Source organism: Musca autumnalis, unplaced genomic scaffold, assembly GCF_047663935.1.
Source record: "Musca autumnalis isolate F117 unplaced genomic scaffold, ASM4766393v1 scaffold_1, whole genome shotgun sequence".
Taxonomy (NCBI): Eukaryota; Metazoa; Arthropoda; class Insecta; order Diptera; family Muscidae; genus Musca; species Musca autumnalis.
In genome coordinates this window covers 56689122-56705748 of record NW_027411644.1, presented here as the reverse complement: position 1 = coordinate 56705748, position 16627 = coordinate 56689122, and the positions used below count along the sequence as shown (strand labels likewise).

At 34.6% G+C, this 16627-nt stretch overlaps 2 protein-coding genes across 2 annotated transcripts in view; one reads left to right on the top strand and one right to left on the bottom strand.

Annotated features, from left to right (window-relative positions):
• Nmdmc (NAD-dependent methylenetetrahydrofolate dehydrogenase) overlaps window positions 1–1988 on the bottom strand; it is a 39696-nt gene extending 37708 nt beyond the window's left edge. The window contains exon 1 of the mRNA XM_073975053.1: window positions 1740–1988. Within this exon, the coding sequence (XP_073831154.1) occupies window positions 1740–1756 (17 nt within the window). The 5' untranslated portion in view covers window positions 1757–1988. The remainder of the gene's footprint in view (window positions 1–1739) is intronic.
• Window positions 1989–6303: 4315 nt separating this feature from the next.
• Mst85C lies at window positions 6304–11072 on the top strand. Its single transcript, XM_073975076.1, has 3 exons — window positions 6304–6569; window positions 6644–6919; window positions 10003–11072. Exons 1-3 carry the CDS (start codon window positions 6565–6567, stop codon window positions 10565–10567), a joined length of 846 nt encoding a protein of 281 aa, XP_073831177.1. The 5' UTR covers window positions 6304–6564; the 3' UTR covers window positions 10568–11072.
• Window positions 11073–16627: the final 5555 nt, after the last annotated feature.

Here is a 16627-nt window from a genome sequence, read left to right as displayed (position 1 = left end):
ACAGGCTGATAAAATGCTGCTTTTCATCCTAAACTTGTAATAAAAATGGCCTACGACAGTTCTGATGCTTTATATTTACATTTTGATTCAAATTTGTTCTATTTTAGAGGATTTTCAAAATTTATTTATGTTATGTTTTTCCTGAGAATTTTTTTTGAAACGATCCTATTATTCAATATTTTCTTTGACAACTAATTTTCAATAACAACAATGTTGTTTTTGTAAATTTGTTAGTTGTTGTAATTCATGCATTTACCTTATATAAATTTGCCTTGGTATATACCAAATTTACATCATGTTTACGCCATGTTTACATTAGAGCTTTTGACGTATACGCAATGGGATTGGCATTTGAAACTCAGTGGGTTTAATAAATCCGCTTATATGTAAACGTACTATAAAGTTGTGAACATTTTTGAAGTAATTCACGAAACGGAAATTCTGAACCCACATAAAGCTATTGGTCGTTTAAACGCTAAAAAATAGTTACAAAAATTGACTTAAAATTCGGTAATTTTCGTATATTTTTTTTTTGCATTTCTTTATAGTATGGTCAGCATGGTCTGTTATCTGGCATTTCACACTTATCAAGTTTCATTTGGCCTATGTATTTCCACACATGCATGCAATTATATGCCTTTTAAAGTAAGGGAACATTTTTGAGGTGAAAATAATAGAATTTTAAGATTCTTGCACTTAAAGGAATAGAGCTAATATTAGCTTTCGATATTAAACATCTTTTTACTTGAACTTTTAAGCCGAAAATAAATAAAAGAATAAAGGCCGAGGTACATAAGCTGCCTCGCTTGCTTGCTTTTGATAAAAGAATAAAGAAGACCGAACTAAGTTACCCTTTTCTTTTTTATTCTTTTATCAGAAGGACACAGGCGAAGCTGCTTATGTACCCAGGCCTTAAAAGAGCAAGGGCAACATATGTAGACCGAATTTTTATTTATTCTTTTTATCAGAAATGAGTACCAACTTGACTGAAACTTTGGGTGAGTTTTCGGTCGTGTTTATTGAAAAATTGATACACAATAAACATTTGGACAATCTTCAAGATTGTTTCCATATGCGAAATACAACGGATTTCAACTGTCAATTCCATTTTGTCAAATAAAACTGATCTGAAATCCAGTGAATTTAATGCAAAGGATTCGGCATTTGGAAATCACTCGATTTCGTAAATGTAAACATACCAGTATCCATCTTCCAAATTTGATTTATAAGGCAGTTATTACAAATTATCCATAAATGTCTATAACGATGTCCTTGGCAACTTTTGGGGTGGTTCGCTCGCACCTCTACAATATTTAAGAAATTCCTGATTATTGCTATTCGAACAGGCTGGTTGGTGTAGGTTAACATTAGGTCTGTTCGAGAACCCAAAGATTTGTACAAATTTGTACAAACTATTACAAAATGCTGTTCGTGTTGAATAAAAGAGAACTGAGAGATCTTGCAAGTACTTCCAAACGTTTTACTTGCAAAGTTATTTTCAGAATTGTTGATTTTTACTGTTTTGTAGCAGAGAACTCATTTTTAAAGTTCACCATCAAATCATTTGATAACGATCACCATATAAAATACAACATATGACACTTTCATATTTATAAACATTCATATTTATAATAATTATTTCTTTTGACACAATTTTAATCACAATTTATCTCTAAATTTTTGTTTACTAAATATTTGTCCACTCTCTTCTTTAATTTATTAATAAAAAGTAGACTCACCTTGTAATGAAACGCATTTTGAATTTTTTTTCTTAAATTTTTTCGTAATTTAAAAAACAAATATAAATATTAATAATTAATAAAAACTTTTTCTTTTCCGCAAACAAACTGTTCGTAACTGTAAAATTTTAAAGACTAGTTATTTATTCTTGTTGAAACACTTTTGTACTTTTGAATTTCTTTTAAACGTTGAATAGGGAAGGAGCTTTCTTTTATATCAATTTGGAAAATGTTTGCACAAAGCACAGTACAATTGCAGACAACTGCGTTGAAGCAATGAATAAGGTTTGATTATTTAAAACGTATCGTAAAACGTAAATAATTATAATTATGCTAACGTAAATAATTATGCTAATTTTGCGTTTTAATTTTACCGACTTTTAGTGGTAACTCGAAAAATGAGTTACAGAATTCCACTACAGGACCAACAAGTTTTACAATTTTAACTTCTTTGGGCATTTTTCAGAAATAAGCGTTCAAGTGCACAAAAAAGTTGTAAAATGTTCAATTCTGTTTAAACAAAAATCGTTGGACTACGCTTTATTGGTTGCTGACTTACCGACAAGTGTCGTTAATTACCGAAATTATAAGCATTTTATATTGCCGATATTTGTCGGTAACTAAAAAAATTGAGTTAGAGAATCGCACTACTGATTGGTTGACACGCCGACTTTTACATTTGTTCCGTTTCTGGCATGTATCCGTTCCCGTACGTTTGCTTCTTTGAAACTATTATGTCATGTTCACACGAGCGTTTCAATTACGTTGTTCGCCTGTCGAACGACGTGCACGAATTAAAACTTGAAGGCCAAGTACTACCAAATTCAAATGCTGCCTAATTCTTTTGAATAAGGCCATGTTTATATTATAGCCTTTTGCAGGGTTAACCTTCTTAATGAGGATTTATTTGACGTATACACAAAGGAATTGGCATTTGAAACCAAGTGGGTTTGTTAAATCCCGTTATATATAAACGTACCATTAGTTAGTACTTGGCCTTTAGTCTTTTACATAAAACTGAGCGTGAAAAAGCGGCGTATTTCATTGTGTTTCTACCTTTAGGGTAATCATGGCGTCACAGTACGTTAATATTTTTGACGACCAGTGGATTTTAAATGCCAATTTTACAGCATTTACCTTAAATAAAATATAACGAGGATTTATTTGACGTATACGCAATGGAACTGACATCTGAACGTACTAGATGTCGTAAACTGACAATTTTCCGTCAACATTAAAGAAGCACCAACTCTCTCTAGCTGTGTTCCTTTACTTACCTGAGGTAACCATTTTTACCATTTCTTACCATTTTTAACCTGCAAAGCGTTCCTTAACCCCGAAAAGTAGCAAAACTGGAAGCAATTTTTAAGGGAGTGAGAGGGGAGAGAGAGCGGAAATGGCTTTCTCTTCTACCACAGGCTACCAGTAAAATTTCTGCAGGTAAAAAATTGCAGAACTGATTTTTCGACTTTTGTTTGACGATTATTTCACAATGAAGAAGAAAAAGTCGAACGCTGACAAAACTAAAGCTCTGTTCCAGAACTAAAAAGTTTTTACAATTTTTACCACTTTTACACATTTTGCGTTCCCGTACACAAAATTTATATGAAAATCGTTTACGACTTTTACAACTTTTACGACTTTTACCACTTTATAAAGTACGGGAACAGGCCATAAATTAAAAACTGTGAAATAAAGGGTTGTTTACACCATCTATCAATGTCTTTTGAGATGTCAAATTTTCTACCTGCGAATGTTGTACACATAGTGTGACCACTATGAAAATTTTCATCTATCAAAATGATTTGGCAACTCATATGTAAATTTTTCATTTAGGGAGCGCTCTATTTGATACGACATTCTCGTATGTAAACATAAATTTATCAGCTGTTTTCTGGCATTCTCAAAAAAAATTGAAAAACAAAATCTTTTAAAAAAGAAAATGGAAAGTTATGTATATTTAAGTAGTTAGAAAAGTAAATAAAGGGTGTTTATAATGTTATTTTCAGATCGATTGGTCGAAAGGAGCAGTGTTGGAAATTATTGCTTTGTGGCAAAACATGAATGCCTCTATAACCCCAAAAACCTATTCTACCACAACAAACATGCTAGATATTCATTTTCCTTCAACCAAAATGAAAAATTTGCTCAAATTTGTAACTCAACAATAAATGTAAACAATGACAAAAACAGCTGTTTTTATATTTATAGGTTATGTCATACGAAAATAACACATCTAGGTATGAACGCACAAATTGAAAGTTCTATGGATGACGTCAATTTTGACAAACATAGAGAATGTCGAATGGGTGAAAGAAATGACAGCTCATATGACATTGATAGATGGTGTAAACAGCCCTTAAAAGACGAAAATTGATTTTTATGTTTCTTTTTGACATTGCTGCATGATGAAATTATAAGGTGGCGTAAAACGACCAGCTGATTGGTTTCAATCTGTCAATTTTTTTGTTATTGTGAATCATTTGTATGAAAACGTAAACAATCATTTTGACATATTGAAGAATTTTCGGCAAAAATAGAGTTGTTGTTGTGCTACTTACGTGACCTTATAAATAGATCTTGCATTGCTGCCACATCTACCATTTTTCCGTTCCTTCATGGTTTAATAAGACCCCCTGCAGACAGTGAAATTAATTTCATGAAATTATGCGCTCTTAGATCGAGTTCCATACTAAAGTCACTTTACTACATTGCTTGTAGCGGGTAATTCGAGCTAAAAACCCCTGTAAAATGTGAAAATTTTCAGTGCCAGTTGCACAGTCTGGCTTTAGTCAAAGGTTAGCTAAAGCTTTGTGCCAGTTTAAATTATTTCTTTCGAATATTCCTAAAACTTCAAAACAATATACACAATCTGTGTATGTCAGTGTAATATTTGAATAATATGCCAAACAATTTTAAAAACAATCGAATTGAATGATTTTTAAAATTGTTTTAAGAACATTTGTATGGAAGAAATTCTTCAGATTTGTATTGGAATAAACATTTAATCATATCCGCAATTTGATTATGTGGAGAAACCATGGCACTTCATTCATTTTTCGCGTTTTTTATAAAATGCTCAAAAAAGATATTAGGTGTGTACGATAACTTCGCAAGTATAAAGTACTTGCAAGTACTCAGCAAGTTCTCAGTAACCTCTCTCCACCATTTTTACTCTCTCGAAGCAAAAAATTTGTAGATTGTTATCGAACAGCAATTTGTAAAAACTTGCAAGAAGTCAGCTGATTTGATAAACAAGAAGAAGTTGGCGGAAAAAGATTAAATAAAATAAATAATAAAATAGTCACCACAAGCTACAAAATAAGTTATTTTACTTACATTATCGTTTTCCAAAATTTATTTAATATTTGTTCCCTTTTTTATATCTATTTATTTTAATAGCCAAACGTTTGTTTATGTTTTTGCCAAGACGTCCGCCGCAAAACATTCGAATTTAAATCAGCTGATCAAACTTGCAAGTTCTTACAAGAAAAATTTCCCTTGCAAAAACTTGTAAACAAAAGTCTCCAAAACTCTCCAATATTCTCTCACAATTGTCTCCAAATTCTCTCTCTTTTACTTTGCAAGTTTGTTATCGAACAGCATTTTGTAAAAGTTTGTGCAAATTTGCACAAACTTTTGGGTTATCGTACAGACCTATTATAAACAAACACACTTGTTGCTTTTGTGTTTACTGATTTTGAAGTAATAGGAATTCAGGAAAAACCAGGGCTCTACAGTTTGTTTTCATTTAAATCTACCTCTTTACTTATACCATGCGTTCCTTTACTTTTCTGGTAAAAATGTTCATGAGAGAGCAATTTTGAGAAATTTTGACACTTTTCTCTTTTACCACTCTTACCCATGGTAGAACAAATACAAGGTAAAGTTAATACTACAACAAATACAACTCGAACAACAACCACAAAGGAATTTGTTTTTGTTTGTAAACCTTAGTGTCAACGTAAATGTAAACAAAACAAAGAAATGTCTATAAATTATTGGAATTTAAAAAACTAATAATTTTTCACATTTGATTGAATATTTTGGAAAACATGAATGAAAACTCGTTAGATTTTCAATTTGAATGTTTCCATATCATTCCACTAAATGCATAATTTCTCGCAGAAAGTAGAATACTTGCAAAAATGTTTCGGGTCGCTGGTAATTCATTGAAAAAAGAGAAGATGTTTCAATCATTTGCTTTTGAAAACAAAAAAGCACATGTTTATTAGGGCTTTATTCTTTTCAAGTTTAACAAAATACCACACATATTAACAAATATTGTACCGCCTCTATAAGCGGTGTTTTAGTGTGCGGCATGTCGTTCGGACCTGGAGGAGTTACATGTCAATGATATGAAGCCGTCTTTATGGGAAATAGTTTTTTTTTTCTGATGAATAAAATTGTTCTTCAAAAATATATATCCCTAATATACATCGAACATAGAAATAAATACATAAAATGTCGAATGGAATTTGACACTAACACTACAACCCAGTTCAGTCAGCTGGGTATTGCTGCTACCTTTTCTTGTTCTACCATGACTCTTACCATTAAAAAGGAACAGAGCTTCTGTATATAGCATGCGAACCACCCTTTGTTTACAATTATCAGCTCAAAAGTGACAGAAATTTCTCGAGCGGCTCGCTTTTCTATTTGGTTGGACGATACAAGCAAAAAGCAGGCACAGCGACAGGATAACAAAAATAATATTTCGATTTTTGACAGTGACTTTTCGTTTTGCAAAAAGGACACATTTCATCTTTTTCACGCTGTGTAAAAGGATATTAACAAAAATATCAGCTTAGCATATCCATAAACAATGCAGTAAGTCTCTACTAGAAAATGTAAACAAAAACAAAATTATAATTGCAAAAACTTGTTCTTTGACAATTTGTTAGAAGACCGGTAGATTTTCTACCACAGCAGATTCCTCATCAGCAACAACAACAACAAATGCTTTTGCCAAATGTAACACTGCAATCACCATCACCACCAGCAACAATGCCAACACCAACAACAAACTGGAGCATGGAATCAATGCCATGGAAAATACAAAAAACCGATCACACGGGAGATGTAATGGAATTCACTGCGCATACACCGCACAATAATAGCTTACTACATCGTGCTATATTACATCAAAAACGAAAATCGGAACCAGTTCCTGCACCATTGTAAGTAAAAATTTAGTTTTTTCAACAAAACTTTTCATCAATAGATGAAAATGGGTATCCTATAGAAAAAACCCCTAAGCGGTTTTCTAGATTTACCTTCTGATCACGTCTTGTAGAGATAGAAGACATACTGAGCAGGTATTCTACAGATAGATGGTCTTCTAAGCAAGTCTTCTATAGATCTTCTAAGCAAGTCTTCTGTGTATAGTGGACCTTCTAAGCAGATCTTCTACAGACGGAAGATCTTCTAAATAGGTCTTGTACAGATAGGCGATCTTCTCAGTCTAAAGGTAGAGGACCTTCTGATCAGCTATTCTATACAGTGGCCTTTCTGAGCAAGTCTTTCCATATATAAAGGATCTTCCGAGCAGGTCTTCTACAAATGGAAGACCTTCTGAGAAGGTCTTCTACAAATAGAAGAATGTCTTCTGAGCTGTTCTTCATATAGAATACTTTCTGAGCAGCCATCTACTGAGAAAAAACCTTCTGAGTGTGTTTTCTACAGATTGTAGACCTACCGATGAGGTCTTCTTAGCTGATCTTCTACAAATAAAAACCCTTTTAAACGGGTATTCTACAGATGGAATATCTCTTGAGTAGGTCTTCTACAGATGGAAGACCTTCTGAGCAGGTCTTCTTCAGATAGAAAACTTTCTGAGGAGGTATTCTAAAGACAGACGACCTCCTGAACGGGTCTTCCACAAGCAGAATACTTTCTGAGCAGTTCTTCTACATATAGAATACCTTCTGAGTAGGTCTTCTACAAATAGAAGAACATCTGGGCAGATCTTCTACAGCTGGAAGACTTCTGAGCAGGTATTCTACAGCTGAAAGACCTACTGAGCGTGACTTTTACAGATAGAAGACCTTCTAAGCAAATTTTCCACATATAGAAGACCTCATGAGCAGGTGTTCTACAGATACAAGACCGTTTGAGCATGTCTTCTACAAGTAGGAGAGCTTCTAAACTGGTATCTATGGATAGAAGACCTTTTAAACAGGTCTTCTTCAGATGGAAGATCTTCCGACCAGGTCTTCTACAGATGGAAGACCTTCTGAGCAGGTCTTCTACAAATAGAAGACCAACTGGGCGGGTCTTCTACAATTAGAAGACCTTCTGAGTAGGTTTTCTACAGATAAAAGGCCATTTGAGCAGGTCTTCTACAGATGTAAGACTTCTGAGCAGATCTATAGATAGAAGACCTGAGCAGGCCTTCTTCATATAGAAGACCTTCTAAGCACGCCATCTACTGATGAAAGACCTTCTGAGTGTGTCTTATACAGACTGTAGACCTACCGATGGTCTGCTTAGCTGATCTTCTACAGATAAAAAAACCTTTTAAACGGGTATTCTACAGATGGAATATCCTTGAGTAGGTCTTCTACAGGTGGAAGGAGGTATTCTAAAGACAGACGTCCTCCTGAACGGGTCTTCTACAAGCAGAATACCTTCTGAGCAGGTCTTCTACAAATAGAAGACCATCTGGGCAGATCTTCTACAGCTGGAAGACTTCTGAGCAGGTATTCTACAGCTGGAAGACCTACTGAGCATGACTTTTACAGATAGAAGACCTTCTAAGCAAATTTTCCACATATAGAAGACCTCCTGAGTAAGCGAGTCTTCTAAAAATAGAAGACCTTCTAAGCAGGTCTTCTAATGATGGAAGACCCATCTGAGCAGATCTTCTACAGATGGAAGACTTCTGAGCATGTCCTCTACAGCTGGAACACCTACTGAGCAGGACTTCTACAGATAGAAGACCTTCTGATCATATCTAATACAGATCTTCCATCTCCTGAGTAGGTCTTCTATTTGTAGAAAACCTTCTGAACATGTCTTCTACAGACAGGAGAGCTTCTGAGAAGGTCTTCGGCAGATATAAGACCTTTTAAGTAGGTCTTCTACACATGGAAGTCTTCTGAGTAGATCTTCAACATACGGAAGACCTTCTGAGCAGGTATTCTTCAGATAGAAGAGCTTCTCATGAGGTCTTCTGCAGATAGGAGACCTTCTGAGCAGATCTTTTAAAAATAGAAGTCCTTGCAAACAGGTCTTCTCTAAATTGAAAACCTTCTAAGCAAATCTTCTACAAACAAACGACCTTATAAGCATGATTTCTACAAATAGTAAGCCTACGTATGAGGTTTTCTACATATAGAAGACCATCTGAGCAGATCTTCTACAGCTAGAAGACCTACTGAGCAGGACTTTTACAGGTAGAAGGGCTTTTAAACACATCTTCTACATGTAGGAGAGCTTCTTCAAATGGAAGGTCTATTGAGTAGGTCTTCCATCCGTAGAAAACCTTCTGATCGTCTCTTCCCCAAATAGGAGAGCTTCTGAACAGGTCTTCTGTAGATAGAATACCTTTTAAACAGGTATTCTACACATGGAAGCTCTCCTGAGTAGATCTTCTACATACGGAAGACCTTCTGAGCAGGACTTTTACAGATGAAGTTCTTTTGAGCATATCTTCTACAGGTAGAAGAGCATCTAAACAGGTATTCTAGAGATAGGAGACCTTTCAGACAGGTCTTCTTCAAATGGAAGATCTCCTGAGTAAGTCTTCTATCCATAGAAAACCTTCTGATCGTGTTTTCTCCAGATAGAAGAATTCTGAGCAAGTAACTTACAGACAGAAGACATTCTCAGCAGGGTTTCTGCTGATAGAACCCCTTCTCAGCAGATTTTCTGAAGATAGAAGACCCTCTGAGCATGTTTTCTACAGATGAGCAGGACTTTTAAACAGGATTTCTACATATGGAAGATCTCCTGAGTAGGTCTTCTACAGATAAAAGACCTTCTCAGCAGGTCTTCTGCAGATAGAAGACCTCCTGAATATGTCTTCTACAAATAGAAGATCTTCTAAGCTGGTCATCTAGGGATAGAGGAAGACTTCTACAGTTAGGAGTCCTAAGGGTGTCTAAAGATCGAAAATCCAGATAAATGTCCCTCTAATCGGGTCGATCGCTTCAGGTAGAACTATCTTCTCGCCATCTTTGGTCTTTGATTTTAAATTAGCATCAATGAAAGTCCATTTCTCATTTCATTTTTTACTAATTATTTGTTTACTTTCCTCCAGCCCCGTTAAGCAGTTTATATCCGAAGAGAAGATAACAGCACATTTCAATGGTCTGCACATATCCAGTGATTACATACAACATGATACCGGCGGGGCTGTTAGCAGTTTCAATGAGTCCGGAGCATCAACAAGTGGCAAATGTTTTTCAAATCTTACCTATGAAGATTATCAAATGACTGCCAAAGAGTTGGAAAAGAAGCTATTGAATGCAAATCGTATTACAATTTGTGAAGAATTGAAGAAAATCAATGAACAACCACCACAACATAGTGTCTCCTGTTTACCCGAGACTCTGCTACATCGTTTGAATAAACCATGTACAGCTTTGGTCTTGTGGCAGCCACCTCCACCCATTATCAATATGTTGAAGCAAAACACAAGCCAAGAGGAAGCTCAACATCTACAGCAACAACAAAGCCAACAACAATCAATTGAGGATGATGATATACCGGATTTACCACCCGAAACCGAAGATGAGGAGATCGATGATTTTGTTGATAACAATAATACATGTAGTTTGGACTTCAATCACATTAAACCCGATAGCATGGACGAGGATATGTAGTTATTTAGGAATTGTTTGAAAAAAATGTTTTTTTCTAAAAACGATAATTGTAAAATATTCGATTTAGTATTAAGATTTTAAAAATTTGTTTTGAATATTATTTTATATATAAATTTTTTTCAAACGACTGCTAACTTTTTATAACCCCACACCCCGCATAACCATTTTATATATCGAATCATTTTTTTTAGTTTTTTTTTTTTAGATTTTTAAATTTTTCAAATATTGTGAACATGTGATTTTAAACGATGCAGATCTAATTTGTGTCCAAATCTACGACGAAGACTACGATGACGATGATAATGTTGATTGATGGTAGCGTTAAGCTTATACTCCTTGACTATTCATTCTTAAATGAAATAGAAAAACAAAATAATTAATTAATTTAATTAAATAAGATTTTATTATTACATTTGCTCTCCATTTTTTTTATAACAATTCCACTTTTGTGCCGATTTTTATGATATAATAAAAATACAAACAGCAACAAAGTTAATTTTGAAAAGGATGCAGTATTTTTTTGCAAGTGTTCTCAGTATGTTTTCTACAGGTAAAATGCCTTTTAACACGACTCAAGACATTTTTAACAGGTCTTCAGCATATACAACTTTCTCAACTGGTCTTCTACAGGTGGAATACCATGTCAACAGGTCTGCTAAAGACATAAGAAATTCACAGCAGGTCTTCTTCAGAAAGAAGACGTTCTCAACCAGTCGTATACAGATTCAAAACCTTCTTAACAAGTCTTCACAGATAAAAGATCTTCTTTGCAGGTCTTCTACAGATTTAAAAGCTTCTTAACATGTCTTCTACAAATGTAAGGCCCTGCAGGGCCACAAAAGGTCTTACTGAAATAGAAATAGTTCCTAACAGGGGCCTAATTATGTGATTCGATATCGAGTTGTTTCGACCTGAGTACTCAAAGTTGGGATGACAACACTCGTTATCGAGTAAAATTATCGAATAATTGAGCATAAATTTGCGAGTAATTTCTCGAGGCCAAATTGCCTATAGTAAACAAATAAAATGAAAGATTTTTTATTGTCTTTTTGTTTAAAATGTAAAAATTGTTGTTTGTTGTCGTTTTTTAGAAGAAAAACGATGTTAGTAAATAATTGGCAGCATTTTTAGACAATATAACAAGAGAAATTGCGAAAAGTCCTTTGTAGTCATTTTTAGAAATTGTGATAAATTTAGAATCAAAATGCAAGCAATCATTAACCATTAGTTTTGCAGTCATTAAAAAAAGTTGAAAAATAAGCATTTTTGTAAAACAGAAAAAAAATATTTAATATTCAGGCATGTTCTGGCATTCACTTCTGCACCTCACGTGTATCGAACACACCTAAAGCTGTTCTGCAACACACTTTACACCTAGTTGGGGTGTATTCCACACACTGTAATTTTGATGGCGAGAGCTGAGTGAATCCTTATTTTTTAAAGAAACTAATTGAAATTTTCTACAAAAAACTGCATAGGACTAAAATCTAATGTGTTTTCTATTAGAATTTAAAATAATATTTAATTTTCTTAACAAAAAATTAATTAAAAATGTATTTTTCCTAAAGTACCAAATTCAACATGTACGCGCTCTTGTAGAAGTTCGTTTCTTTGTTTACGTCTGTTTCGTAAACAATCAAACGAACAAAGCGTACATACCCACACACGCATGTGTATTCGTTGATGCGCCAACGCAGACTGGTATTTTTTCGTTGTTAATGATAAAGTTTGAAAGCTGTAATAAAGCTTTCCAAAGTTCTTTCGTTAAATATAAAAGCTCTTTTCACGTGAAATACAGAACATCAATTGCTTTCACAGGTGAAGTGCATGTGTGATGTGAAATGAATACACGGCGAATTCCAGAACATGCCCGATTAATAGCCTTTATTTTATAAGTGAAGTACATTATAAACATTTCATCCCCCGTTGTTTACCAAAGGAAATATTCTCTCAGAGAGGCTAATGCAAAACACCCACCAAACTCTCTCTCATTTATTTTGAGAGAGGATTATTAAGGTAGATGTACTAGCAATCTGTTACTACAATGTCAAAAAGATTTTGCAAGAATTAATCATTTTCTTTTTTTCTTAGCACAACTTCATTCAGAAATTATTATTCAATGTATTGTTAAACAAACATTTACATTTTTCATTCATAATTTTGTTTTTATAGTTCTTGCTTTCAAACAAACACCATTTTTTACATCTACGTTCATAATATTCCCTATAGTTCACATAGGTTTTCATAGTTCGATTACCGGTTACTCTCGAAACATTCGATCAACGATTTCGATCGAATCTCGTCATGCCGCTTTTTTATCGTGTCGAAATCTTTTTCACGAGCAAATACTCGATCGAATCGAATCACGTAATTAGGCCCCAGGTCTTCTACAGATATAAAACCTCAACAGAACTGTATAAAACCATTCTATCTGTATATGACAGAATTCTATTTGTAGAATTCTTTCTTTCTGAAGAAAAACTGTCAAGAAGGAATTCTTTCTGTAGAAGGCCTGTTGAGAAAGTCTTATATTTGTAGAACACTTGTTGAAAATGTCTACTTTTTGAAGAAGACCTCTTAAAAGGTCGTATATCCATAGAAGACCTATTGAGAAGATTTTCTATATATATAAGATCATTTTCTATGTACAGAAGACCTTTTGAGAAGATCTTCCATTTACAGAAGACTTGCTGGGAAGTTTTTTTTTTGTCTGTAGAAGACCCGTGAAGAAGGCCTTCTATTGTAAAAAACTTTTTGTGAAGGTCTTATATCCATAGAAGGCATATTGAGAGCATCTATCTGTAGAAGACATGTTGGGAAGTTTTTTTCTTTGTATAAAATCTTTTGAGGATTTCTACTTGTATAAGAACTTTGTGAAGGTCTTCTATCTGTAAGATCTCTTGAGAAGTTCTTCGCTTTGTATAAGATATTTTGAGAAGGGGGTTGGATTAGGTTGAAGGGGTTTGGATTGGAAGGGAAGTGGAAATTTGTAGGAGAAGAGAATAAGAATAAGTTGAGTAGTTAAGTTGAGAATAATTACCCTGTGGGGACGAAAATTCCAATTGTCGCAATTTAAGTAGTCCAGAACTAGTTCTAATCAGTACTAGTACAAATATTGGCCCCTAAGTAATGCGAAGGGAACCAATTGTCACCTTTTTATCCCCAAGTAAACGAGGAGGCGTCAGTTGCGACTTAATTAACTTAACTTAAACGACGAGTTGTATAAATAATTCACATTTACATTTTCTTCATAACTTTAATATAAATGAAGCATCCAATAACAGAAGCTAGTGTTGATGGAATGGTATAAAAAAGGAATACGACGGAAATATGCAAATCGCCCTCTTCTTCTCTCTACCCGCTAGCAATTCCAATTGTCGCAATTTAAATAGTCCTAAACTAGAGGTAAGTGGTACTAGTTCACAATTGACCCATAAGTAATGCGAAGGGAACCAATTGACACCTATATATCCCCAAGTAAACGACGAAGCGTCAGTTGTGTGACTATTTACCACCACTTTTTTTATAAATAAACTGGTATATGACTGTAAACCTGGAACTAGTACAATACCACCTACAGGTAATGCATAGAATGTCAATTGGTTACCTCCTATGACATCCCCATGTTAAAGTTTACAGTTGATTGCACTGTGAGGGGTCAGAAGTGGAACTAGTTACTGTAACGCTGAGAATCGACGAGTTTCCGATGCCGAACTAGCCCATCGCCCAAGCGGGAATTTAAATAGTCCTAAACTAGAGGTAAGTGGTACTAGTTCACAATTGACCCATAAGTAATGCGAAGGGAACCAATTGACACCTATATATCCCCAAGTAAACGACGAAGCGTCAGTTGTGTGACTATTTCCCACCACTTTTTTTTTATAAATAAACTGGTATATGACTGTAAACCTGGAACTAGTACAATACCACCTACAGGTAATGCATAGAATGTCAATTGGTTACCTCCTATGACATCCCCATGTTAAAGTTTACAGTTGATTGCACTGTGAGGGGTCAGAAGTGGAACTAGTTACTGTAACGCTGAGAATCGACGAGTTTCCGATGCCGAACTAGCCCATCGCCCAAGCGGGTAGTGATTGTAAAAGAGAGAACATATTCAGCCTTATTACGGTTGGCGTAGTCGTATCCAAAATTGCAAATTGACGTGTCGTAACGTCTAATTGGTATTATGTATGTCGTACACGACATTTTCGCAACGACTAATTGGTATTATGTATGTCGTATACGAGATATTACAACTCTGTATGTCATTCTTTTACAATTTTGCTACCACGAGAGGCGTTTTATTACGAGAAACGTTGTGAAATTAGTCGTTAGAGATTTTGTTGATGACAACAGACAAATTTCTTAAAACGTTAATAAAAACGAACAAATAAAATGGATTTAAACAAAAGGTATGTGTCTATATAACAAAAAGATTATATATTCGTATAAATTTTATAATATTGCACATGTTTTAAACCAAAAGTCACCACAAAAAAGCAGTTTGACACAATGGTCCAGATCATGTCTTCATTTGCTGTCAAAACATATTTTTAATCAAAAATAAATAACAAATATTTCGCTTCTATAAAAATATCTGTGTACAACATCTTTGTTTAAGCTTCGCGAATAATATTTTAACGTTTTCTTCTAATTTTTGTGGATATTTCGCGCAAAAAAAATTTGACAGCAAATGAAGACTACAACCTAACGTCAACTATTGGATCACCTTGTTAAATTCGCCTTGGTCCAGATTTTGCAGAACAATCCAAATTTGGCCAGAGGTTACAGCAATGGAATAAACAAAATTAGCGTGAAAGAAGAGTGGAATAAAAATTAGTACGAAACTCAACATTTTAGGACCGCCATTACGAACAGGTGAGGGTTGGATGAAAGTCTGGGCTGACTACAAATTCAAGTTAAGGAAGAAGTTAGTTCACAATAAGGCGGAATATCGTGCTACAGGTGGAGGATCCTTCAAGCAGTACATACTAACAGACACGGAAGAAGCAGCATTAAGCTTGTTACAATTGGATACAATTGTAAACGCGGGCAATCAGTCAATTGGAATCCAGCAGCCTTCAACGCTTCGAGAAACAATCACTGAGGAAGAACTGTTTGAAGCATGTATAATCCATGAAGATTTAGAAAACCACGATCCCTGCACAGTTACTCCCCAAAGCGTAAGCAGGTCTCATGCAAAAGAGAGGTCTCTCGTAGTGAATCAGGATCCCCGCACAATAACCCCTGTAAGCATAGGTATCACTATTGGAAATGAGCAACAAGTCCAAGTGAACCAGGATCCCTGCACACTAGTCACAAATACCCCTCACAGAAATGGATTTCAGCAACAGCAACTGAGTATCAGTCATGGAAAATATGTTTGATTCTTGTCGTAACTGTTTTCGTCTTACGTTTAAATCGTTCGGAGTATATTCATCCTCATCGTCAGATATAAAATAACCCACCCTTAACATTTTTATGGTTTATTAATAAATAATTGTTTTTTTAGCTGTGTCTGGTTACCCTAAAATTTGTAACAATTTGTACCAATTGTTGCTGGATGTCGTCTGTTAACACAAAAAACCAGCAAAAGAGAGCGATTCGAGAGAGACATTTTGACAGTTCTTTCACTGAGAGCTTGCAAATTCTTGCTGGACAAATTTCTTCTAGCAAGCACTTGCAAGCTCTTCATCTTCCTGAAAACAATCAATCATCTGTTTTTAATTTGTTGTTGATTTATGTTTGTGAAAATTAAAAACCATTTTATTGTGGAAATAACATAGTCTAATTGTATTGTTTTATGGAAAACAAATTTGTAAAGTGGAAAAACGCTTTTTTGTTTCATTTTCGTTTTTATTTTTAATAAAATACAACGTGTTTGCTTCCTTTATTGGCGGACAAATTGTCTGTTTTGGCAAGCCAGCTGATTGATTGCTGGTTTTTGCTGGGAAGATGTCTGTTTACTTTTTACAATTTTCTAGCAAAAGAGAATAAAAATCCCTTACTCTCTGAGAAAGTTCTTGCTGGACAATTCTTGCTGGGAAAGTAACCAGA